General features: G+C 38.4%; 1 protein-coding gene across 1 annotated transcript in view; it reads left to right on the top strand.

Moving 5' to 3' along the window:
* Positions 1-27,786, top strand: part of TTC29 (tetratricopeptide repeat domain 29) — a 200,583-nt gene that overhangs the window by 33,213 nt on the left and 139,584 nt on the right. Inside the window, exons 7-8 of the mRNA XM_027866816.1 lie at positions 20,003-20,215; positions 25,011-25,096. Coding sequence (XP_027722617.1) covers positions 20,003-20,215; positions 25,011-25,096 — 299 coding nt within the window. The remainder of the gene's footprint in view (positions 1-20,002; positions 20,216-25,010; positions 25,097-27,786) is intronic.

Genomic DNA, 27,786 nt, shown 5'->3' with positions numbered 1-27,786 from the left:
GAAGGAAGGAAGGAAGGAAGGAAGGAAGGAAGGAAGGAAGGAAGGAAAGGATGGAGGGAGGAATTAAGAGAGAGAGGGAAAGAGAGAGGGAGGGAGGGAGGGAGGGAAGAAGGGAAAGAGGAAGGAAGGAAGACAGGGAGAGAGGAAGGAAGGAAAGGAAAGGAAACAAACATACCAGAACTTCAAATCCAAATGAGCTATTCCCCCTTCAAAGTAGTCACCTTGGAAAGCTTTCCAATAAGCCTGACATTACTGGAACCATGCTTGGAATGCTTCTAATTGCCTTTATGAATTCTCCTAATATCCTCGGTAAAGGAATCTTACCATGTTGTTAAGGCTGATTTGATTTTTTTTTTTAGCGGTCAAAAGTATTTGAACCAAGTCTGATGAATGATATGAATGATCAATCTAGATAAATAAATAACAGTGTCACTACTTAATAGTTGTCCTCCAATACATCCTCCATGAAGCTGCCAAATGAATATTCCCAATCATACCATTCCTCTGCTTAGAAATCTTTCAATGGCTCCCTATTACCTCTGAAATAAAAGATAAATTCTTTATCCTGAAGTTTAAAGCTCTCCATAATCTGGCTCCCATCTGTCTTTCTCTTTTATTTCATCGTGCCTCTTTCAATGTTCCACGCAAACAGACCTCTTAAGCAAGTCCCCATACTAGACATTCCATCTCCCATTGCCATGTCTTTGATCAGACTATTCCTTATTCCTGGAATGCACTCCATTCACACCTCAGCTTCTTAGTATCTTCAATTTTCCTCAAGGCTCAGCTCAGATGCCAACTCCCTTTATAAACTTGTATCCTTTAGTAAACTTACAGTCAGAAGGATCCAAGTTCAAATCCTACCTCAGACTCTTATTAGCTATATGATCCCAAGCAAGTCACTTAATCTCTCAATGTCTCAAAATGCGAAATGAAAGGGTTGGATCTGATGACTTCTCAGGTCCCTTCCATCTCCAGAGCCATGATCCTCAGTCAGTAGTTTCTCTCTTTTTCCTCAAATTATCTTGCATTTATTTCTCCGTTTCCATGTTGCATTTTCCCACTCCCAACAGAATGCAGACTGAGAGTGGAAACTATTGCTCAGGATCACATTGTTTCACGTACAGTAGGCTCTTGAATAAATATTTGTCGAATTGAATCGAGCCCGATTTTCTTGAGTGGGTTGTAAAATGGCAATTCTTTAAAAGGACTTCCAAAAGTGTTTTGGGTAAAGGCAGCATTGCTAGAAGTAGAGGTTAGCCTCCCAAACTGACCACCTCCAAAGATAACGCTCATCTTTTATTCTTGTTGTCTCAAGTTTCTCTTTGGTCATGTATTTCAGGCTGCTCACATCCACCACGCACCTCTCTATTGTCCTCTGTGTGATATATATTTTTAATGTTTGGGAAATGTATTCCATAACTTGCTGCCATATAGCAACAATGATAGAATGTTACTTTTTTTTAATGGGCTTTTATTTCTTTAGGAAGTGTGGGGTCATTAGAGGAGCTTTGAGATTTCCTGAATACGTCTAGTCCTGTCTTCTCCTTGTTAAATTCTGGGTCTAGCTTATTATCTGTATGTACTGCTGTCCCAGATAGAGATAAAAAGGAATGAACAAATGAAGGAAGGAAGAAGGGGAGGGAGAGAAGAGAGGGGAAGGAGGAAGGGAAGCAGAGAGGGGAGAAAGGAAGGAAGGGAGCAAAGGAGGACAGAAAGGAAGGAGGAAAGAAGGGGAGGAGGGAGAAGGAGGGAAGGAGAGAAAAAGGTTGGAAGGAAGGAAGGAGGGAAGGAAGGAAGAAAGGAATGAAAGAAGGAAGGAAGGAAGCAAAGGAGGAAGGAAAGGAAGGAGGAAAGAAGGGGAGGAGGGAGGGAAGAAGGAAGAGGAGGAGGGAGAGGGATGGAAAGAAGGAAAGAGGATGGAAGGGAGGAAGGAAGGAGGGAGGGAGGGACAGAAGGGTGGGAGGGAAGGAGAAAAGGAGAAAAGAAAGGAAGGAATGAAGAAAAGGAGGAAGGAAGGAAGAGGAGGAGGAGAGGGAGGGAAGGAGGGAAAAAGAATGGGAAGGAGGGAGGAGGGAGGGGAGGAGGGAAGAAAGTAGAGAAGGAAGGAAGAAAGGAAGGAGGGAGGAAGGAAAAGAGAAAAAATGAAGGAAGGAGGGACAGAAAAGAAAGGAAGGAAGAGAGGGAGAGAAGGAAGGAAAGAAAGAGGGAAGATGAAATCCTATCAATTGAATAGAAAAGTGATTATTTATCTTCGTTAAACTGGCACAGAGCAGATCATCTAAGAAGTGTCAGGATAGAAAGTATTTTGCCAGTTACTTAAAAACACCTTTCATGGCTAGTGGTATAAGGCTCTTCAACACCATTTAGTATTTTTCCCCTTTTACTAATTTTATAGTGGCCTTTATTTGTAAAAAGAACTACGAAAGTAATTTAAATTATCTCATATTTTTCCTCCTCTGAGGATATTTAGCAATATCCTAAAACCTTTCAGGTTTTAATACCTGAAAACTGACCTAAATATTTTTCATACTGAGATTGCTAGAACCTTGGCAGTATATTTTGGAGTATACCACCAGAGTATTGGTGTTCTCATATTGCTGATCTGATATGGTAATACTTTTTAAGGCTAGGGTCATTCCTGTCTTCCCTAACTTCATATCAATTATACAGAGATGTGAAAAACACAGATCCATTTTCTCTGGTCACCCTAACTGTCTTGCTAAATCATTTGTATTCTTAAATGATCTGACAGTTAACTGAGATAGCATTTAGGCCAAGTGACTTATCAATGGGGAGAATAGGACACTTTCCCCTAGAGAGAGAAGAGCTCGAGATGTCTAAATAAGCAGGATCATTCCAGCTGCCCCAACAGCATCCTGACTGCAGGAAGGTTATTACTTCAACTACAGTCTCCCTACTGACCCTGCACTAAGCCTTTCATGCCTTTTCCCTTCATTGACATTTCAGCGGTGTGTAGAACCTGATCAGCCAGGCAAGTGTTGACCTGCTCAAAACCCTTCAAAGCTTTATCACAGTTTCCAATTATCTGCACCCTCACAAATCATTTAACTAGGACATCAGCTGGTTATTGTCAGCTCCCAGGGTGAACATGATCTGCATACGATTGAATGGATGCCTTGCAGACCATCGTTTCTAACTCTCCTGCCGCTGCCGTGAACATCGTGGATAATTTATACGAATAGAGGTGAGGGAAACACATACATACCCATTCTCTCCAACACTCACCCGGCCTATAAATTATCACTGAGTAGCAGTTCGAAGGCCTGAAGGAAACTAGACCAGACCTAAAATAAATAAAGCCATGGAAAACACCTTCTATGCATACACAAGTGCTACTGTCTCTCAGTGGGCAATGGAAGATGAGAGCCGCCTCAAATGTTAGGTGGAATAACATTAAGAGGGTTTTTATTGTAGTTCTGTCATTTCGGTCATGTCCGACTCTTCATGACCTCATTTGGAGTTTTCTTAGCAAAGATACTGTTTGCCATTTCCTTCTCCAGCTCATTTTACAGATGAGGAAACTGAGGCAGACAGAGTTAAATGACTTGCCTAAGGTCACACAGCTGATAAGTGTCTGAGGCAGGATTTGAACCCAGGAAGATGAGTCTTCCTGACTTCAGGCCTGGTACTCTATCCACTGTGCCATATAACTGACCAATTAAGAGGATACTTAGTTCCATTAAATTATTTTTTATCCCCCACCCCTACCCTACATCCCTTATCCCTAGAGTGTAAGCTTCGCAAGGGCAGGGATTGTTTCACCTTTTGTCTTTGTATCTGTCCTCAGATACTTACTATGTGAACCTGGGCAAATCACTCACCCTCTGTCTGCCTCAGTTTCCTCAAATGTAAAATGAGGATAACAACAACACTTATCTCTCAGGATCATTGTGAGGATCAAATGAGAAATTATTTGTAAAGTTCTTAATATAGTGCCTGGTACATAGTAGGCGCTTAATAAATGCTTGTTTCTTTCACAGTACTTCATACATAGTAGATAATTAATGCTTATTGAACTGAGTTGAATTGAATTATAATTTGGGCAGTGCATTCCTGGGCAGGACAAAATGCACACTATAAAAGCTTAAATTAGGTCTATCAGAAACGGGCATAGAAAGTCTTTGGAATGATGATAATATCTTCTGCACAGTTGTCCTTTTCTGGGACCCTGGACACAGTTATTCGGTTGTTTCAGCTGTGTCCATCTTTCTGTGACCCCATTTGGGGTTTTCTTGGAAAAAAGACAGAGGTAGTTTGCTGTTTCCTTCTCCAGCTCATTTTACAGATGAGAAAAAGGAGGCAAAGAGGCATAAGCAACTTGCCCAGGGTCATACAGCTAGTAAGTGTCTGAGAACAGATTTGAACTCAAGAAGATGAGTATTCCTGACTCTATGCTCTAGAGAAGACCCAAGGGTTTTTATCTAGCATACAGGACAGGGGCAAAAATTATGCTGTTTCAGCTAAATTGTACACCATGATCCCTTCAGTTCTGTCGAGGCCCTGTGGACACTGGTAAACCAGACAGCTTATAAAGGTGATCTGGACAGGGCAGGGAAATGATGCACAAGAAATTGCCTGTGACCAGCAACCCCTTTCTGATCAGCCATAGTATTAAAATTTCCAGGAAGTCTCTATTTTCAGCCAGTCAGATTTGTGAGGTAGAGCCATGTTGGTTGGGGCAACATTTCAGGGTGTACCTATATTGATGAAACCCTGTAATAACCACTCCTCTATTGCAAACTACAAATTGATGTCTTCACTTGTAACTATGGCAGCGATTGTCTAGAAAATTGTCTTCTTATGTGATAACAAGAACCAACTCTGAAACTTTTGAATTGTCAAATAATCTTTCATTGAAAACTCTTAGTTTTTCAAAACTTGATTGGGAAGATGTTCTCATCTTTTTAGGGTATTGAATTAGATAAATGTTTTAAACATCCCTTTTTTCTATTTAATTCTGCACTTAGAGGCAGAAGACCTGTGTCTGAATTTTGGCTTAGATACTTATTAGCTGAATGACTTTGGGCAAATTACTTAACTTATCTGTCCACACAATGGGGATGGTCACCCACAATAACCAGTTCCCAGGGTGGTCTGGAAGATCAAATGAGATAATGTTGGTAAAGTGCTTTGAAAACCTTGACATGTTAAGTAAGTATCAGCAGTAATTTCCTTTAAGGGTTCCATGGGGTGAGAAATGTATAAGCACTCACTCAAAGTCAGAGGTGGTGGAGGTAGAACCTCCAAACAGAAGACATGTCACTATCTTTGGCCGTATATGGGCAAAATTATGGACAGGGTACAGTGCCTGGAGTCAGGAAGACTCATCTTCCTGAGTTCAAATCTGGCCTCAGACACTTATAGCTGTGTGACCTTGGGCAAGTCACTTAACTCTGTTTACCTCAGTTTCTTCATCTGTCAAATGAGCTGGAGATGGAAATAACAAACCACCATTTTTGCCAAGAAAACCCCAAATGGGATCACAAAGAGTCAGACATGACTGAAATGACTAAACAACAACAGTCCTGTGAGGTAGATGCTAAAGATATCATTATTCCAATTTTGCTGGTGAAAACATTGAGACTCACAAGAGATCCAATGACTTGCTCGTGGCCTTATTAATTCCCTTGCCTACAAAAAAGCAGTGTGGAAGCAAGTAGCAGTCAAACTAGATAAACTGAATCCTTTATATGTACTCACCTTTTTTTCATCTAGCCAAACTATGGATAAGAAATGGTTGAGCATCTAAGAAGATAGAAAATTGCTTATAATTTTGCTATCCATTTTCTGTTATCTCATTATCCTCATCCATTAGTGTAAATAATAATCATTGAACAAGCATTTATTGAGGATCCTCTGTGTATGTGCCAGGTGTTTTAGAGTATATAAAAGAAGGTCTCAGTCTTTGCCTCCTTCAGCAGACTGTGAGTGGAATGAGTCCTGACTTGGAATGGAGAGATCTGGATTCTAATCCTGCCTCTGACACTTTGTAGATGTATGGCTGTGGACAAGTCACTTACAAAATGGGTGTCTCAGTTTCCTCATCTGTAAAATGGAGAGTCTTGCGCTATCTCATGGGGTAGTTGTCGGTAAGGGGCCTTTTAACCCCTAAAGATGTATAAACATGAGTTATAATTATCTCATTGGAGGATGAAACACAAATATATCAGGGGAAAAAAGGGTCGTCTGAGGAGTTTTGATTGATCCCATCATGAGAGCTAGAAAGGGAATTCATAGGTCTTCCAATACAATTCCTTCATTATATAGATGAGAAAATTGGGATCCCCGAGAGGTTAAGGGATTTGTGCACAGTCAAATGAATAATAAATGGTTGAGCTTGAATTTGAATTCAGATCCTCTGACTCCATGATATGATGAATACTTAAAAAGAGTTTTTAGAAGTTAATAATTCTGGAAGCCAGCCCAGACTGGGGAGAGACTAGAAAAGGGACAGAAAAATTGGAAACAAGGGAAGCAATTAGGAGAGAGCTAAGGACTCCAGCTCAGATGATAGTTGTGCAAATGGAAAGGAAGGGTAAATTGAAAAGAAATTATAAAGAAGAACCAGCAGTATTTGCATGTGAGAGATAAAGGAGACTGGAGTAGAAAATAACATCATATTGTAGTTCCTGGGACCACACTCACAGGGACCCCCTGAAAAACTATCCCGTGTTCAAGGCATACTGTGCTTAGCAACAACCCCTTCCCAAACCGGAGCTCACAAGCCCCCACTGATGTATTTACTTTTACAAGCCAACAAAAGGACATATTAGTTCAAAGCAAAGGACATTTAATCAAACAGCATAGCAAATAAAGTGACAAGATCCCCCCATGCAACATGAGGTACACTCTCCCACAGGCTCTCCACACTGCCAGTGGAGGAGGGCATACCCGCAGAGAAGATGTGTGATCAGGGAGCGCATCTTCCTGTATATCTTTGTCTGATATGTATTTCTGTTTATGATTTATTAACATTTGTAAAAAAAATTATTTCTTTCTTGGAGTGTGTGCAGTCAATATCAGAAAATTTCCATTCTGTTAAATGTGTTTCACTTTCTCTCTGCTAAATCTTATTTATGTACAGACAGTAGTGAGCCTGCATCTCACTATGTCATTCATGCAAAAGTCTTTTAATAGGCTTTTAACAAGCCTAGCATTGTTTTCCTTTATTTAAATAACTTGTATTTTCAATTTAAATTGCCACCCCCTTTTAAAATTTATAACAACGAAAAATGCTCTATAGGAGAAAATGACAATTGAATTGATAAAGAACATCTTAATAAGTATTTACCCCAGGGGGGAAGAAAAGATTCAGTGATAGGCATTGTGGATATTTTGGATTAAAAACTCTAGCAGAAATTCCCAAGGGTTATTGAAAGGATAATCCAAATCTCTTCATGTGTTTTCTGTTGGTATCTTTAAGTCCCAAGGTATGGCTCCTCTTGATATAATAAAGTCATCTTGCAATCTCAAAGTTTATTCTAATAGATTTAAAACAAAACAAAGCAAAACACACACACACACACACACACACACACACACACACACACACACACAAAACCTAAAACTGGTTTTGAAGGATGAATTTTGATTTGACCTGTAATTTCATTGGGTGTCCTCGTTGGAATGCCCAGTGAGGAAACCTCTTTTTATCAAGGAAGGTTAACAACTGTTCAGCAGCTGATAGTCATGGAGAATTTACTAGGATGATGAGAGATTAATTGATTGCCCAGGGTTGCATTTCTAGTCTATGTCAGAGATAGGCCTTGATCACAAGTCACCAGCTCCAAAGAACTCCATCTGCTGTGTCAAAACTGGTTTACTTTTTGCCAACTTTTAGAAATTTTCTAGATTTCCACTCTTAAGATACCTCCCAGGGAAAAACCTTTTCATAGGGCCTGTTTGGAAAAATAAGCATATCATTCACATGCAAATTTCTTAGTCAATGCATTTAATAAAAAACTCATCTTGTAACTACATTCCTACAAACACTGATAACCACAGTGTTCTGGATAGGGAAGAATTCTCTTTTGTTCCTTATCTTTGAGTTTTACTGCAGCACTTGCTTATCATTTGAAATAACTTTGTAGAATTGCTACAAAAAACTGTTGGGTGGTATTGTTTCCATTTCTAAAGGTAAATTTAATTATGCAAATATCAGAAATTGAGGCATTTTTATACAGGAGTACAAATGCAGTGGATAGCTAAAAAAAATTCGAAAAATTAATTGAATTAGCATTTCTATCCTAATATAAATTAATTGTTACCTTTTGGGGGCATATCAGTTTATTCTTCATCAACCCTATGTACATGTTTCTGAGACCGTATAGTATTTAATGAAGAGATCCTTTTAAAGTATTGATAGCCATGAGAAAATTATACCATGTTTGATCTGTGTTAAAGAATCAAAGTCCAAGATCTTTGAATAGAACTCAGAATAAAAATGTAATTAGGTTACATCCCTAAAGTCTGATATATCTTTAAACAAGACTGCAAATGAAACTTTATTAAAGCTTCAAATGAATTATTTCATTGCCCTTTTTTTTTTATTCATTTTCTTCTCTTCCCTTTCATGTCAATGTTACTGACATTGCTGCTTGTATTTTACCTGTCTTTTTCAGGGTATATTAATTATTTACTGCTTAACGAGTAGTACTGAGACAACGGTCCCACATCCAGAGCTGCCTGCTCGGCAGTGGGTTTTTCTATTTCAAAGCCTTACAAGGTCTGGAATTGTTGAAGCTCGGCCTACAGTTCTTGCCACCCTGAATAAACTTTTCTGGAGGCCTAGTTTCCCCGAAGTGGAGAGAAGGCCCTCTATCCCTTCTGACAAACACCACCTCCCCCAAATACCTACTCAGTGACACTAATGACTGGGAAGATTTTTCAGTTAGATAGTGTGATTTCTTGCCAATTGGCTCATGAGTGTTTTTCGATTTTTGAAATCGATCATGTTTAGGAATTTTTTGTAATACCTTTTTTTTTTTTTTGTAGGCAGTTGGGGTTAAATGGCTTGCCCCCGGTCACACAGCTAGAAAGTGTCAAGTGTTTGGTCTGAGGCTGGATTCAAATTCAGGTCCTCCTGACTTCAGGGCCAGCGCTTTATCCACTGTGCCACCTAGCTGCCCCTATGTTCAGGAATTTTTGAAGCCTTCCAACTGAAAGCTGACATCTGGTTGGTGCTGTTCAGTCATTTCAGTTGTGTCTGACCCTTCATGATGCCGTTTGGGTTTTTTTTGGAAAAGATACTGGCGTGGTTTGCCATTTCCTTCTCCAGCTCATTTTACAGATGAGGAAACAGGGTAAAGTGACTTGCCCAGGGTCACATAGCTGGTGTCTGAGGCTGGATTTGAACTCAGGTCTACCTGACTCCAGTCCTGGTACTCTATCCACTGAGCCACCAGCTGTCATCTTTAATTCAATCCAAAATGGCAGGCCTCAGGTACAATGGGAGAAAAGAAGAGTGAAACAGCATATTCATGTTATTGGAGAGTCACAGACTTAGTAGTAATAATAATAATGTTAATCATAATAGCTAACATTTATTTAGTACTTTAAGGTTTGCAAATTACTTTACATTCATCATCTCATTTTATCCTCTCAACAACTTTGGGAAGTAGGTGCTTATTATCCCCATTTTACATATGAAGAAACTGAGAGATTAAATGAATTGTCAGCTATGTAAGCATCTGAGGTGGGGGATTTGAATTCAAGTCTTTCCAGTCTCCCCAGAATGGATATTTTGAGAGATAGTGACAGCTAGTGGGCAGCTAGGTGGCACAGTGGATAGAGTGCCAGGCCTGAAGTCAGAAAGGCTTGTTTTCCTTCAGAACTGGCATCGTTCACTTACTAGCTAACTGTGTGACCCTGGGCAAGTCACTTAATTCTGTTTTCCTCAGTTTCCTCATTTGTAAAGTGAACCAAAGAAAGACATAGCAAATGGCTAGTGTCTTTGCCAAGAAAACCCCAAATGGGATTGTGAAGAGTTGGACGCAACTAAAATGACAACAATAACAACAAATTGTTATTTATAGTTACAAGGTTGAACTATGGTGCCTGATGGTGTGATTGGTTTCTTCAGACCTTTGCATGAGACCATTATATGGTTTTGAAATGTTCTTTATTTTCCTCGTTGTAATACAGTGTGAGTGGATAGCATGTCAGGGCCAAGTTCACTCTAATTCTGACTTCTTAGACTTCTGCTCCCTTTAGCACTTTCTGAATGTTATATTAGAACATGGATAGTGGGAAGGAATAAAGTATAATAATTTATTTCTAATAGGGAAATATTCAACCTGACAAAACTTATAATGGCAAAGATGCATTCCTTATTCTAATTTTTTTTAAATTTGATTTGATTTGGTATCCATTGGTATCCATACAAGGTTAAATAATAATGATGATGATAATTATAATAAATAACTAGCATTTATATGGTACTTTAAGGTTTGCACAATGCCTTTCAAATATTTCTTCATTTTATCCTCACAACAACATGGGGGGTAGGTGCTATTATTATCCCCATTTTATAGATAAGCAAACTAAGGGAGACAAAGGTTAAGTGACTTCGTCATGGTCAAACAGCTGCAGATAACTAGTGTCTGAAGGTGGATTTGAGCTAAAGTCCAAGTCTAAGTCCAACATTCCATCCATCAGATGAGGAAAGTACACCATGCCATCCCCATCCTCCCCACCTCCCCCGACTAATAGATGAGAGGATGGGAAGATACAGTTGGGAATTGCACAGGTGGTCAGGCATAGATGCAATGACTGCATAATGACAGCTAACATTTATTTAGCACTCTGAGTTTTGCATGTATTTTACATATATATGCATATACATGTATTTTCTCATTTGATCTTCACAATCATCCTGTGAGGTGGGTAATGCTGCTATCCCCATCATATGGCTCTACATCACTGGAGGGAATGCTCACATTCAGGAAATCGGTATCCATCAGGGTACTGCCGTATTGATTCGACATGACAGTGGCTCACTGCCTGCTCCCAACCCCTAGATCTGCCTCCCCCAACCCCCCCACTGATTTCAATACATCAGATAATAAGCGTTTAAGGCCAAAGCAGACAAATGGCTTTCACCTTATCAGGGGTCACACTCAGACGGAAATAATCTGCCTGAAGCATCTGTTGACTGTGATGATCTAGAATGACTTACCTTATGGAGGAAAAAAACATTTACATCACCAGGCACCATAATTCAACCTTCTGATTCTAAATAACAATTTGTTGTTGTTGTTCAGTTGTTTCAGTCACGTCCAACTCTTCATGACCCCATCAAGGGTTTTCTTGGCAGAGATACTGGAGTGTATTGCCATTTCTTTCTCTAGCTCATTTGACAGATGAGGTAACTGAGGCAAACAAGGTTAAGTGACTTGCCCAGGGTCACACATCTAAGAATTGTCTGAATTTGAATTCAGGAAGATGAGACTTTCTGAATTGAGGTAGACAATACAATGGATAATTATTTCTTTAAACTCTTTAATTTAGTATTTTATTTTCCCCCAATTACATGTAAAAACAATTTTTTTTAGGCAATTGGGGTTAAGTGACTTGCCCAGGGTCACACAGCTGGTGTCAAGTGTTTGGTTTGAGGCCAGATTTGAACTCAAGTCCTCCTGACTTCAGGGCCGGTGCTCTATCCACTGCGCCACCTACCTGCCCCTAAAAACAATTTTCAACATTTGTTTTTAAAATTGAGTTCCAAATTCTCTCCCTCCCTCCCCACTCCCCTCACTGAGAAGGTAAGCAATTTGATCTAGGTTATACATGTGTAGTCACGTAAAATATATTCATATGTTAGTCTTTAAACTCTTTCTAGGCCCTGATAAATTTTTTAGATGTCTCCCTGTATTGCCAACATGTCCTCAGCCGCCACATTGACACAGATAGCACTATGCTTCTTTTCCTGCTCAAAAATCTTCAGTGGCTTCTTACTACCTCTAGGACAAAATGCACAGCCCTCTGCTTGGTCTTTAAAGTTTCTGTGTAATCTAGCTCCAGGCAGCCTTTCCCAACGTCCACACACTCTTATATGAGATAGCCAACTTAACAGAAACACGTTCCATTTCCCTTCTCCATGTCTTAACTTGGGCTCTTCCCCTTATCACACTCTCCACCGGATGCCTGTTTACTTTGGTTGTTCCCCATTTACACTCTCTCCTCACTTCTCTTTCATAGAATCCCTCACTTAGTTCAAAAGGCAGTTCAGGTGGCCTTTCCTCCAGAAGGCCTTCTGGCATCTTCCCAGTCTTCTCCCTACAGTCGGTAATTATGCTTTCTTAAGATTACTTTGAATCACTTTACCTATACTTTATACTGATGTATCTATGTATGGTTGGATTGCCCCAGGAGATTGTAAGCTCCTTGAGGGCAGAGACTTACATTTTTTTAATATGGTATCACCACTATTGGAATGTTGAAGTACATTGAAGTACAATGTTGAAGTGAATCGAATTACCAGGACCAATAGCATCTCTGTCTAGGCCTTCCTCTGACTCTTACCACTCCCTAATTCAAGTCCCCTCCCCCACTCTGAGTGGTTCTCAAGTGTCCTCCTTGCCAGGACATTTAACATATTGGCTGAAAAGAATGAAGCCAGGCATCCTTTTTAGAAGATTGTTTTCCTTTTCTTCCAGACTTTTCACAAAGTTGCCTGCCACCTTTCTGCCCCATTGATTAGCTGGGTCACTGAGAAAAGATCAAAGGCTTTGTTTCTTGGTCGTCTTGAAGTGTCTGGCATTAGGCTATGAGACACTGTAAATCCCTCCCGACAAGCTACAATCCCTGGGACCTGGTGACTCTCCTTGGAATGAGTAACAAACCCCCAATGATTTCATCACAAGCTGTGCTGGGATCATTTTCATAACTGAATATAAAAGCCAAAAGACGATATAAATTGTTCAAGCCTTTGAATAGGCACAGAAAGAAATTGTTTTTTGTTTGTTTGTTTTTGTTGTTTATTATTATTATTACTTTTTTTTTTAACAAAAAGGCAATAACATCTTTCTCTCTTTGGTGCTTGTTCAGTATTGGTTCTAGCAGATTTTATGTCTACATTGCACATTATAATAACTTACTCCCAAAGATGTCCAGTAGTTCTAGATTAAAATGTAATATAATATACATAAAGCTTTATTATTCCTTTAGGTTGTTGTTTTAAACTAAAGTGGAATATTTCCCTAAAGTCTTCCACAAATGTTCACAATTTAGGGCTAAATGCACTTGCTGTTTATACCATGACCATTGACGAAATGTGCCTCATAGACCTGTCAAATTATTTTTTGTACAACTGTTCCTGCTGCATTCTTTTTTCTTTTTCTTTTTTTAAACTGGCAAATGTTCAAGTAGCCGGCTGTAAGTGGCAATAATTAGCTGCTCTCAGTACTGCTGATGCATGGAACAGATCACTCAGTGCCTCTTAGAGATGGTGACATTTTAAATTACCTGAACAATTCCAGAAGCAATCCTCGGACATAATTAACACCTTCCCTAATTACTGCCAGGTCTAGGCAGAGCTGCTTTTTATTTATGGAATAGCGCATCATAGCGTATCCTTCACAAATTCTGTCTTCATTTCTGTGTTGCAAACTTCAGATATGTGGGCTCTATGTTGAAGAGGAGGATCTTTTCTCCTCCTTCCCCACCCTCCCTATTCCCTTCCCCCCCTTTTTCCCTCTCCCTTCGAGTAATCAATGCACTGCTGAATGAGTTCATTTTAATGCACTCAATCATGCCTCTAATGTTCGTAGCTTACGGGCGCAAGCATCAGTAATGCAGGAATGTTATATGGCTTTAGTTTGGGCCATTTCATAAAATATTCATGGAATCAAAAATGTGCATCAAAATAGCGGCTGGGAGAATTACATTTATGAGCCCGCTTTTATGGCAGCTTCACATTTAAACCCATTTGTGTTAATATCTAGTCAATCTTTCTACTTTAAAAAAAAAACCTAAAATGGTGGAGATCATATACATTCTCCTTTGCTTAATATTTGTTCAAGACATCTGCTGTGATGTAACAAATATCTATAAACTTTCAGCAATGTTGTTGTATAGAGAAAAGGAAGAAGGAGTGAACTAGTCTGAGATAATACCCAGACAGAGAGAATCTTATTTCCCCTCCGTAGTGTGAGTTGGAGCCTCCTGTCCTGCTTTTTAGTTTATGGGGCTCGTGTGTTTTTATTTGTGTTTTCTTTCTTTTTTTTTATAAAATGAATAGATAGATGAGTTTCCGTTTGTGTGGGCTTCAGTTAAAGTGAAATTCTGCGGTAGTGGTTTTATTTTAATAGTGCACTTTCCTTTAGGTGAAGAACTATAAATACCAACTTACTCCTTATGTCATCTCCATCCAATTAGAAAAATATCCAGGATTTATTCTATTTTCATTTGTTAGGGGAATGTTGTCTCGTTATGAACATAACTGCTCACAACATGTCTCCTCAAGTGTGTTTTATTAGCCTGCTTCACATATATATTGAGACAGATGGATAGTAGATTTAAAGAAGATCCTGGGGGTTCTGGAAAGTTTTGGCTTGATTTTGTAGTACTTTGTAATTATTCCTGGAAAAGCCATTTCCCTGTATAGCTTGGGAAGAATGGATGAGAAATTCCCAGATTTTAATTTAAGAGTTTCTAGCATATTACTAGTGTATTCTAGCATAATTCAATAGTGCTTTTTTTTTTGTAGACCACTTGTTTAATCACCTTGCTGAGAGGCATTGTTGCCTCTCAGGTGGGCAGAATTCTGTTTTTGGATTTAGGAAGGCTTACCTGGCTTCAGGTTCTGCTTCTGACATCTGCTGGCCATGTTACCTTGGGCACAATCAGCTTCACAGTACCCTGGGCAATTCTCTAAAACTCAAAGTTGGGAACAAGTTGTTGATCTGCGTTGGTGTAGGGAGTCTGTACTCTGGTGAAGGAGTTCACTCTACCTAGGAAGTCACAAGTTCAGATCTTCATAAATGAATACATAAATAAATATCATTGCTATGGGTAGGTAGGTAGGTAGGTAGGTAGGTAGATAGGTAGATGGATGTGTGGGTGAGTAGGTGGATGGATTATATGTATATGTATATATGATATATATATATATACATATACATATATATATACACATACATACATACATACATAAAGAGAGAGAGATCCTCAGATTCATAGTAATGATTGTGAGAGATTTGTTCCTATTTCCTCAAGCAACACCCTGAAGACTCATCTCTCCATATCCATGAAATACTTCCGAGTTCTCTTTCCTGACCTGCTTTCTCTCTTTCTGCTTTTATGCCATTGATTTTCCGATATAACCTTCTTGCTTCTCTGTCCTTTCTTAATGAAAGAAGAAGTCAACAATAGACATGTCCAGGGAAGGAGAACTAATCAAGTTAATCCATGTTACTCTGGTGTATGAGGACAAGGACCTGGGCTCCTACCTGGTGTCTTATTTATACATTAAAGGTTTTTTCACTGACAAATTGACCTATGCAGGGTACATGGTAAAAAGTAACCAAACTGAATCAATAAACCAATGGGAAAAAAAAAAATCTCTCTTCTTTGAGCTATACATTAGAACATAAGGTGCTGTTTTATTTTTGGCTTTGTATCGATAGCACCTGGTACAGTGTTCTGTACCTGTTGGACACTTAATGGATCATTGTTGAACTAAATTAGATAGAATTTAATTCCTCACATCTGCATCTACATATTTCTTAACAAGGTGGCAACCATATTAATGGTCATTTGCCAAGCTCCTTGTAGCTACACTAATTTTTCAAATTTTCAATTAATTTTATTTAAAGTTATAATCTTATTTAGATTTAACTTTAAATAAGAACACTATAGTTTGTGTGATACTTTAAAGCATAAGCTTTTATTCATAAAATTCTAATTTTAAATTTTATTGTTTATTGTTTGAAAAAGAAATGGCAAATATGATCAGAGAGACTGCTGGGAATTAAATCTGTTAGATTTTTTATGTACTGTAGATATTTGAGGTATTGTGGCAGACTGGATTTAAGTCTGGTCTTAAAGTCAGGAAGATCTGGGTTCAAATCCTATGTCTGGTACATACTAGATGTATGCCTGTAGACATCATAACCTCTTAATGCCCCCCAGGCAACTAAGACCGTAAGTTATAAGACAAGTTGACAGTTGACATTTAATGAAGTAAATTTCCAGATCATGAGTTCCCAATACCAATGAAATAACATCACATCTGGGCAAAACAAAACAAAGCAAAACGAACATACAAAAAACAGATAAATAGCTTAATTTTTTATTCACAAATATTATCACATTGTAATATCTAACCCTAGGATTCTGACAAGACCTTCTGCAGTCAAAGTCAATTTCATTGTATGGTTATAACCAAAGGGTCCAAGTTTTTGCAAGTCCATTTACTGACTCTTTTCTGTGCCCCTGGACTCTTCAAAATGGAATTTATGCTTCTTAAAGGAACAGAAAATCTGTATTCCTTAGTTCACAGCTGGTCTGAAACACCTAAGGATTAGCATTAGTGGGCAAAAAGGAAATCGACAAGGGAGGAGTAAACAAAATGTCAGGATATAGTCACAGATGATCAAGGGGGGAGAGAGGGAGAGTAGAACCAAGATTATGAGGAATCTGAGAAAATTCGATGGATATGGTGGTTACAGACAAAGAATAGGCCAAGAAAAATTAGGGAATTTAGAACTAGGAGTAGGTCCCCTTATCTGGCCACCCAGTTCAAGGCACTATCCTGTACTTGTAAAGATGCCAAGTTAGAAGAAGATGAGGTCTTAGAACAATGGGGATTAGAGTTAGACAGGGCCTTAGAAAATCATCTAATCTAATTCCCTCATTTTATAATTAAGGAAACTGAGGCATAGAGAGGAAACACTTCTTTTCTGTAATGGCCCAAGCAGTAAGCAGCAGATGTGGAATTCAAACCAAAGCATTCCAAATCCAGTTCTATTCCTCCTAATTCATGAGTGCCATTTCTACTACCCACATCTACCCTGGAAGTTGCATTAGCTACTGGTGTACCTATGCTGATCTTATTACAATCGTGAAATGTTTAAAAAATACTAATCAGTCAACTAGCACTTATTAAGAATTTACTTTGGGCCAGGCACTGTGCTGAGTGCTGGGGATACAAAGAAAGGCAAAAGACAGTTCCTGCCCTCAAGGAGTTCCCAGTCTAACAGGGAGACAACATGCAAACAACTACATACAAATAAGTTATTTGCAAGATAATTTAGAGATAATCAACAGAGAGAAAGCATCAGTATTAAAGGGGATCAGGGAAGGCTTTTTGCAGAAGGTGGGATTTTAGCGGAGACTTGAAGGAGGCTAGGGAAGCCAGGAGGTAGAGATGAGGCAGGAGAGAAATCTGAGCCTGGGGGACAGCCAGTGAAAACGCCCAGAATAGGGGCAGCTAGGTGGTGCAGTGGATAGAGCACCAGCCCTGAAGTCAGGAGGACCGGCCTCAGACCAAACACTTGACACTTACTAGCTGTGTGACTCTGGGCAAGTCACTTAACCCCAATTGCCTAAAAAAAAAAAAAAAGAAAGAAAGAAAAGAAAATGCCCAGAGTCAGGAGATGAAGTGTCTTGTGCAAGGAACATGGAGGAGGTCAGTGTCACCGGATTGCAGAGTACACCAAAGGGGAAGAGGTTGGGGGGGGGATCTAAAAAGGCTGGAAAGGTAGGAAGGGGTCAAGTCAAACAGAGGATTTTTAAAATTATTTTTATTATTTGTTTTTATTTATTATTTTTTACGTTATGTTTTATTATCCTGTAAGCAGCAAGACGGTACTGGAATTGATTGAATGGAAGAAAGGGCATGGGGGATTTAAGGTGGCAAGGTTAGACTTACATTTTAGGAAGATCCAATTGACAGCTGAATCAAATTAAATCATAAATGCCTTAGAAAACATTTCATCAACTCCTTCATTTTACGGATGAGGAAATTAAACTCAGAAACCTATAGTGTCTTGCCCAAGGTCTAATATTTATCCAGTGGCAAAATCAGGACTAGAACTCAGGCCTTCTGACTCCTGATTCATTATTGTAAAGTTTTCTTCTCTATCATGGTTTCTACAACATTGTGTGGTAGAAAGAAAGCTGGTCAAGGTATCAGAAAATTGACTGAGTCTAAGTTTTGACACTTAACTGTAGTGTAGGACCTTGGCTAAATTACTTTACCTCTATGAGCTCAAATGTCCTCAGCTGTAAAACTGTTATAATAATCTTACTTGCAGTACTCACCTCTCAGGGTTGTTGTGAGCAAAGTGCTTTGTAATCTTTAGGGTGCTATATTAATGCAAGTTGATCATTATCCTTGGATCAGGCTTCTAAATTATGGTGCTCTACTCTGGTGACAGTTGTACAGTTCTTTCAGTCATGTCCAGTGCTTTGTGAGCCCATTTGGAGTTTTCTTGGCAAAGATACTGAAGTAGTTTGCCATTTCTTCTCCAGCGGATTTAGTGGACCCATTTGGCCCACAATCAGAGGTTAAGTGACTTGCCCAGGGTCACATAGCTGGGAAATGTTTGAGTCTGGATTATGAACTCCAGGCCCGGTGCTCTATCCACTAAGCCACTGGCTCAAAGTAGGTTTGTGTATACTAGGCAGGCAAGGCCTATGAAGGCCTGGGAAGAGAGATGCTTCCATGGGATGAAATAAAGCATTATCAGGAATCATGTGTAAATATGTTCTCCAGAGGGGTACCTTGAATCTTAAGGTTACTGTATTAAATTGAATGAGGGGCCCCAGCTTTATGGAGTTTCAGGAATATTTACTAAAATTTAGTGACTCCTCTGTCACCTTCACCACCTCCTTGTGGTTACTATAAACAAAGACGGAGAAGTTATAATCTTTGCATTGTGTTGGTTTTCATATCTATTCATGTAATCTTGACATAATTTATAAAACGGAAATTTTAATAGGACATAGCTATTTCCATGACCACTATCTGAATAAAATAGTAACTTTTTTCTGAGAACATGAGATGTGGTCTATCTAGACAGGTTTTACCAACCACGATAAAGGATTTCATGGAGACTCAGCCAAATTTTTGTACCCTCTGACAACAGAAGGCATGATTATACTTTAAGAAAATAATAGTACTAGCCTGGTCCATTGTAAGTGACTCAATTTGGGGAAGAAAGGGCAATTTTTGTGGGCAGCATCAGAAATGTGGGCTGCCTGTGGTTCAGGGATGGCTTCCTAGAGAATCCCAATTAGGAAATTTCATTGGCCACCACAATTTTTTTATTCATTTCCACAAAGTAATGGATGTGTGAGTAAAATATAATTAGTTTTGTGCTGTTGTAAATGACCAATCTAGAAAACAAGTTTACTTAACATTTTTAAGGAATGAAATGGCCTGAGGCAATATTAAGTATTGGCTTTCCTTTGCTGTATTTTTACACATTTCTGCCAAATCAGTTAAGCTTCCCTCAATTTCCACAAATATGGAATGGGGAATAAAACTGTTTCTTAGAAGTAATCTTTAGTCAGATTTGTGGTAAAGTACTTTGAAATGTTGTTTTGGAATTTATGATCAATTGGTCCCTTATCAAAAAAACTAAAAATTGGAAAATGGATATTTGGTTTCATTATGATGATCAATACAAAATGGCAGGACCCTCAAACTGGCCCCCAAAGATAACTGATCCATCTCAAGTCATACTTGCCAAAGTAAATCTCTCAGAGGTGACTGCCCATGAGTCTAGCAAAAGACAAGGCTGAATTCAAGGTCCTGTTGGGTTGGCCTTCCTTCCCAGCTGTCACCCTTTAAACAATCCCACTCATAGGTATCCAAAATCCTTAGCCATCTTGCTTCACCTGCCAGCCCTTCCACGTTCTTCATCACCACAACCTCAGTAATTCTGTATCCTCTGGCCTGCACACATACACAAAATTTTAAGCAGGGTAGGCTCTGCCCAGTTTGTATTTATGAATGACTTTCGTTCTTCAGGTCATCTTGAAGAAGCTGCTGAGCGTTATGAAACCTTCCATGAAATGACAGAGGGACGGTTATGGCAAGACTTGAGCGGCCACAATCTCCACTCCACGGCCTGTGAAAATCTCCGGAGGATCTACACGATGCTAGCAGAAAGAATGCTGAATGACAAACAATACAAACATGCTATCAAGACTCTACTGAAAGCTTGTGCAAAAGCCAAAGAAGGTAGGTGGGAAAAAATATATATACTTTCCTTCCATTAATGCACCATTCTGGGCTTTCCCAGGAGCAAAGTAAAAATTGTCAAGTGTTTGACTGGGTGATTATTTCCAATGAAATTCAAAGACAAATGCCATCAATATACTTCCAAATTTCACTATAAAACCAAAGTGCCTTCTTGCTGACCACAAGGAATCCATTAGTTTCTTGAAAGCTTTATCTCCAAAAATGCCATCTTCTGGGAACAACGTTGTAAAACAAGGGGCTGGTAATCAGAAGTTAGGGTCATTTATGGCAGTTAAGACTTTTTTCCCCTGAGGTTATATGCTTTCATTGTACATAAGCATCAGGGCATTATAAAAAGGAAAGAAACTGAGGTTCAGTTGTTACAGGGAACTCAGTGATCTTTTCAGTAAAATAGGTAAATTTATCTGAGTATTACCTATAAATTTAAGACAAACAGCATAAAAAGTAGTTCTATGAAGGTTGACATTTTATATACATATAATATAAAGACAGAAGCCCAAGAACAGATTTATATGATATATTAATTCATGAAATTCAAATAAGGGAGTGTGTTATAAGAGAAAAAAAACATTAGCATTAGAGTGAGAAGTACTGGGTTCAGATCCCTGTTCTTCAGCTTATCAGCTATCTGACCTTGGGGCAAGTCACCACCCTTCTGAGCCTTCATATTCTCAACTGTAAAAGTGCAAGGGGTCAGATGAAAAATTCTCAGAATTTGCTTCCAGCTTTATATCCTGTAATCCTCACAAGTTATGATAACCTAGAGTCAGTCAATAATAGAGAAGCATTGAGTCAGAGCCAAGATGGTAGAGTAAAAGCAGTGACTTGCTTGAGCTCTCCCCCAAACCCCTCTAAATTCCTGTAAAAAAATGACTCTAAAAAAATAATAATCATCTCTGAGATGGAGCAAAAGGGGTACAAACTTTCCTCTTTTTCCTCGTCCTGACTTTGGTGATCACCCCGTTGGAAGGGGTTGGTATCCCAAGGTCTCTCCCTCCATGAGTATCATGTTCCTGGTCTCTTCTCCACTCTCACCCCTGAAAACAACAAGAGCAGCAATTGAATTTTTCTTTAACAGTTGATAATGCTGCTTGCCCTTGGTGTCAAATTTGCTAGTTAAAGTTCTGATTCTGAGCCTAATTTTCCTTACCACTAAAATGGTGAGCATAACATCTGACCTGCTTACTCCTGGGGAAAACGGTGCAGCTAGGTGGTAAAGTGGATAGAGTGCCTGGCCTGGAATCTGGAAGATGAGTCTTCTTGAGTTCAAATCTGGCCTCAGACACTTACTAGCTGTGTGACCCTGGGCAAGTCACTTAACCCTGTTTGCTTTGGTTTCCCCATCTGTAAAATGAGCTGAAGCAAATGGCAAACTACTCCAGTATCTCTGCCAAGAAAACCCCAGATAGGATCACAAAGAGTCAGATGTGACTGAAAAATGACTGAACAACAGCACTTCTTGGGGGAGTTTGCAGTGATCAAGTGAAAGTTAATATGACTGTGTTTTGTGAACATGAATTATTAGTATAGTAAAATATTTAAGACTTCATTGAATTCTGGACTGTCCATGTTATATCATTTGATAGGATCACATTTTTATAGATAACTCATAAACAACTCCAGATGTTTATCTAAGAGGCCAAACTCGAATTTTGAGTCTGAGGCAATGTGATGTAGTGGATAAAGTGCTGAAACTGGAACCAGGAAGACCTAGGTTTGCATTCTACCTCAGATGCTTCATAGTTATGGGACCTTTCTCTGTGCTTTAGGTTCGTCATCTGTAAAGTCAGGAGAATGGAATCATTTAAGGGATCTTCCATCTCTCAATCTATAATCTTATCATCCTGTGAAGGGGGGGAATACCTTTATTTTTTCCTCCTGGAGGAAGACAATAGGAACAAATTTACTCCCAAGAATTAGCTTTCGAGATCAGATTATTTGTACATTATTAGTGATACAGTTTATGAAATATGAAACATTGTTAGGTTTGCTTTATGTATTTGATTATATATTAATTTTAAGTCACTAGAGCAAATCCCTTTTTTGAAGGTGATGACACCATTCCTTTTTGAGCTCCAATCTGTGGTTTCCTGATGAACATGCTCAGTACTAGGGACTTAACTTAGAGGAAGCTTATTGATTGAAATTCTTCAGACCTTTTAATCTGCTTTTGTTGATATTGTTCAGTAATTTCAGTCATGTCCGACTCTTCATGACCCCATTTGGGGTTTTCTTGGCAAAGATACTGGAGTGGTTGGCGATTTCCTTCTCCAGCTCATTTTTCAGATGAGGAAACTGAGGCATACTGCATGAAGTGACTTGCCCAGAGTCATACAGATCTTAAGTGTCTGAGGCTGGATTTGAACTTAGGTCTTGCTGATTCCAGGCCTCGAGCTCTATCCACTGGACCATTTTTATCTATGAGGAGGTATACTTTAAAAATTATTGGTCCAATCCATAAGTGTAGAAAAAATGCTGGATTTGCAGTCAGAGAAACTATTTTCAAATCCTGGCTCTTTTATTTGCCTCTGTAACCCTGTGCAAGGCATTTAACCCATCTGGACCTCAGTTTCCTCTGTTACAAAATGGTGGAACCAGTCCACATGACCTCTAAGGTCCCTTCCAGCTCTAAGTTTATGAACCTAAGAAAAATTCCAAAAGGTTCTCCTTTTCACTTCAACCTTTTTAAAACAGAGATCTTTTTGTTTCAGAGTGCTTAGCACTTACTTGTAAATGGATCCTGAATATGATAGCAGAAATAGCCAAAACTTAATCGCAAGACCTAATAGAGCAACAAAACAATGGATAAGTTAAATTCCGTTTTTAGCTTTACCATTCATTATTTGAACCAACAGTACAGCATTGCTTCTCTTTTCCAAAGATTTTGGTTTCAGGGGAATTAAAGTAATTAAAAGACTTTGATTCTATGTATGTGTAAATAGACTCTGAAATCCATATCCATCATCCCCACATTTGAAGTTTTCCCAGGTGTAATGCACTCAGATCTGAAACACTAAGCCAAAGACCAGTGAAGAATTTCTTTCTTTTTTTTCCCTGTACACTGAAAGATGATGTAAGTGAATTTTGGTGCGGGTGAAGTTTTCAGTCTTCTATATAATGGACATCATGACTAAACACCACTCATTGAGTGTTGGTTGTGGATAAGAATGATTAGCTCATTCATGGATTATCCATTTTAAATACAGTGGGGGAAGCCCTTTGTTTAAATGAGGAATCTACCTCAGTGACAGATGTTAAAGGGCCAACAACAAATGAAATTGTGTTTTGACTTTACGTGAAAATGTATAGAATTTCATTATAGGAAGAAAAGCTAGCCATCACTTCCTGTGCTAACACTTCTGATGGTAGCATATTAAGCTTTACTGAAACTGTTCCTTTTTGAGCAGAATATAAGCAAATGGATATCAACTTTGCTAATTATTCCTTGTTGGTGCTGGTGGTGTTCAATCGTGTCTGACTTTGTGACCTCATTTAAGGTTTTCTTGGCAAAGATACTGGAGTGGTTTGCCATTATCTTCTCCAGTCCATTTTACAGATGGGGAAACTAAGGCAAACAGGATTAAAAGACTTGACCTGGGTAACACAGATAGTAAGTATCTCAGATCTGAACTCAAGTTGTCCTGACTCCAGGACTGGAACTCTATCCACTGCCACACCTAGCTGCCCTGCTTGGCACCAAATAGGCACTTAATGTTATTAATTACTATTGATTAATTGTTAAATGACTTGCCAGGGTCACACTCAGCTAGTGCATGTTTCAGGATATATTTGAACATAGGTCTTACCGACTTCAGTTACCACCTTGCTGCCTCTAAATTCTACTGCATTTGAAAACAACAATCACAAAGTCTATTGTGTTCATATCATTTCTTTGAAGAATACATTCATTTTGTCTAATAATAATAACAATAATAATAATGGTCACAAGAGTGTAGGCAAGGTCCTTCTATGAACCTTAGTGTCTTAATCTATAAAATGGGGGGGGTAGTAATATTCATACTGTCTGCCTTCTAGGATTGTTGTGAGGAAAGTTCTATATAAGCTGTAAAGTTATGGAACCTTTTAACCTTTTTTGTACAATGGCCTCCTTTGACAGCCTGGTGAAGCCTATGGGCCGCTTCTCAAAATACTATTTTTAAATGTACAAAATAAAATATATAGGATTCAAAAGGAAACCAATTATATTGAAATAAAGTTCTCAAACTATTTTTTAAAATTATTCATACAGTTCTGAAGAACTCATGATGAAAAATGCTATCTACCTGCAGAGAGACAACTGATGAACTCTGAGTGCAGATTGAAGCATAATTTTTAAACTTTCTTTATTTTTCTTGTTTTTTTTTTGGTGATGTGGCTAATATGGATTGTGTTTCACATAATTTCACAAGTATAATTAATATCATATTGCTTGCCTTCTCTACAAATAAGGGAGATGCTAGAAATAAGGAAACAATTTGGAACTCAAAAATTTTTTAAAGAATGTTAAAAATGAATAATAATTTAAAAAAATAATCAGTTTATAGATCCCAGATTAAGAAACTTTATGAGAGAAAGGAATAATAATAATTATTTATTTATTAATACTAGCTAATATTTCTGTAGTTACATAGTGCCTGCTATGTGCCAGGCACTGTTTTAAGCACATTACAAATATTGTCTCATAAAAGCTATGATATAAATGTGGCTTTCATTACTTTTACTACTTTAACCATTTCTTTGGATCACATGCTAATTTTCTATATTTTCTTTTTAGGGGGTGACAAAAAGATGGAAGGAGAAGCTGCCTTTGCTTTAGGTTTAGCGTATCATGCAGCTGGAGAGTTCGAATTGGCAAAATCAGTAAGTGGAGCAGAAATTGTTTTCTTACATTTTCTTTGCAGCCCTACTTCTGCTAGGTGCCCTGCAGAAATGCAGTGAGCCTTATGCTAGTGAGCTGAGGTGAAGGGGTGAAAGTGGAACGTTAATACACATTATATTTGTATGTAGGGTGGCATATTTCTAAATTACTAAACCATTATCATCAAACACATGAAAGCCTAACAATAATGGAAGAGTATGATCTATTTGACAGCCCTACCCAGGTGGAGTGGAAATGAACTCAAGTGCCAATAGTAGATGATAAAGGAATTGTGTTTGGGTTAGAATTTAGAATAAAATGTGTGGACATGAGAGGCTTCCTGGCATTCCCATCACAAGTGTTAGGCAATGAAATGGCCAATAATGAGAATCCTGTGATGCTGGCCTAGTGGGGCTTCCTTATTTATAATCCAAGGCAAAGCCTGCCCCAGTCTGACCACATCTCATCCTTTATGACGAAGGTTTTTTTTTTTTTTAAAAAAGAACTCCTAAAGAACTTTTATAACCAAAGGTAGTTTTTCTTTTAGATTTATCAAAACTATTTATTCCAAAAACATTTTTCAGTTTTGCTTCTGCTTTTAAAAAAAAGTCTTGAGTTTTGCACACTGTCTCACAGTGACTTCTTTATAATTTTCGGTTTTTTGATTTTCTGATTAGTAATTCTGATATTTATGCAATCTAGGTAGGTCACTCATCTTTTCCAAAGGAATAAGTTTTTTTGTTCGTTTGTTTTTTCTCCCTTGAGGCAACCTGGGAAACAGAGTTAGGAAAACCTGATTTCAGATCTGGCCTCATACACTTATTTGCTATGTGACCCTAGGCAAGTCATTTAACCTCTCTACCTGCCTCAGTTTCCTCAACTGTAAAAGCAGGATGATAATAGCCTGTGCCTCCCAGGGTTGTTATAAGGATCAGAAGAAATATTTGTAAAGTCTTAGCACAGTATCTGGATCATGGTAGGTGCTTAACAAATGCATGTTTCCTTCCTTCCTTTAGTGTTAAGACTAAAGAAATGTTCACCTTTCCTAGTTTCCTTTTTTAAAATTTATTATATTATAAGCAACATGAGGGCAGAAATTCTATCTTCTTTTTATCCTCAGCATAGACTGCAATGCCTTGCATTTTAAGAAGGCATTTAATAAAGGTTTATTGAATTGAATGGTTGGTTGAGATGCCTAATCTCCTTCCCAAAATAAGTTTTCATTGACTTTCTTGAGGTTATTAGAATTGACCTCTTTGAAATGAACTTTCTTGATGTTTAGCTCTTTCCTTCCTTTCTCACTTCAGAATCTTAAATTTCATTAGTCTGTGATCAATATTGCCAGAGTTTTTCAGTACTTATTAATCTATCACCATCAACAAAGATTAATTGTTGTAAGGCAAAATTAGAGAATGTCCATAAGGTGTTTTGCAAACCTTAAACCACTCATCTGCTGGATACTATTGCTATTATTAATTACTTGACCACTGAGACATGAAATTTGGTACCAGCTTAGTCAGGTAAATGATTGCTAATGGTCTATAGAATCTGAGAGCACCCGACCCCCAATTCAGAGAGAGTGTTTCCCAGAGAATCTCACTCCCAGGTTCAAGATATTCTGAAGGACTGCATCTGTTAAAAATCATAGTTCATGAGCACTTATTAACGCATTTATCTTTAATTGTCAGCTAGTAGACTCAGGCACAGAACATTCAATGAAATAGAATGGTAATAAAAGTAGCAATAAAAAATTTCCTTCATAAATACGTGGTGTGATGAAATACTGTTGTGCTAGTGATAAGAAATGATGAGCAGGATGGTTTCAGAAAAACCTGAAAAGATTTATATGAACTGATGCAAAGTAAAATGAGCAGAACCAGGAAAACATCATAACTGCAATATTGTATGATGATCAACCATGAATGACTTAGCTATTCTCAATAATACAATGATTCAAGACAATTCTGAAGGTCTCATGATAAAAAAATGCTATCTGCATCCAGAGAAAGAACTGATGAAGTCTGAAAGCAGATCAAAGTATACTTTTTTTTACTATCTTTTTTGTTTTTTGCGGGGGCGAGGGAGGGAAGGAGTCTGTGTTTTCTTTAATAGCATGGCTAATATGGAAGTGTTTTGCACGACTACACATGTATAATCTATATCAAATTGCTTGCCTTCTCAAGGAGAAAGGAGGAAGAAATTTGGTACTCAAAAGTTTTTTTAAATGTTAAATTTTTTACATGTAATTGAGAAATATTTAATGAAATAAAAATATATTAGGAAAAAAATAAATACATGACATACTCTCTCACTTATACGCACACCATCAGTGGGAATGATGGGGTGGTTGGGCTCAGGCCCCAGCCCTAAGTTCATGTCTCTGGAAGCCACCCAGTATCTCAGTAGGCCCCTGTGAGAAAATTTTCCCTTGTTACAGAACACATGACCCTGTAATTCCTTTATCAAAACAGACTCAGGGATGCTGACCCAAGGTCTCTCCCTGGCACCAGATTCCCAAGGACCATGCCTCTGGCAACTAAACAAAAACTGTCTTTTCTCTCTCAATGTCTGGTATCAATAGAGTTATTTCTGCAGACTCTGAATTTCCCCATCCATAGATTACAGACGGCTTCTCTCAAGGCACCTGGACCCCTGGCATATTCCTTTGAAGTCTCCAGATTACCTAATTAGT

The sequence above is a fragment of the Vombatus ursinus genome, unplaced genomic scaffold (assembly GCF_900497805.2).
Source record: "Vombatus ursinus unplaced genomic scaffold, bare-nosed wombat genome assembly UNPS02014784.1, whole genome shotgun sequence".
NCBI lineage: Eukaryota > Metazoa > Chordata > Mammalia > Diprotodontia > Vombatidae > Vombatus > Vombatus ursinus.
This window is presented reverse-complemented; position numbering and strand designations above follow the sequence as displayed.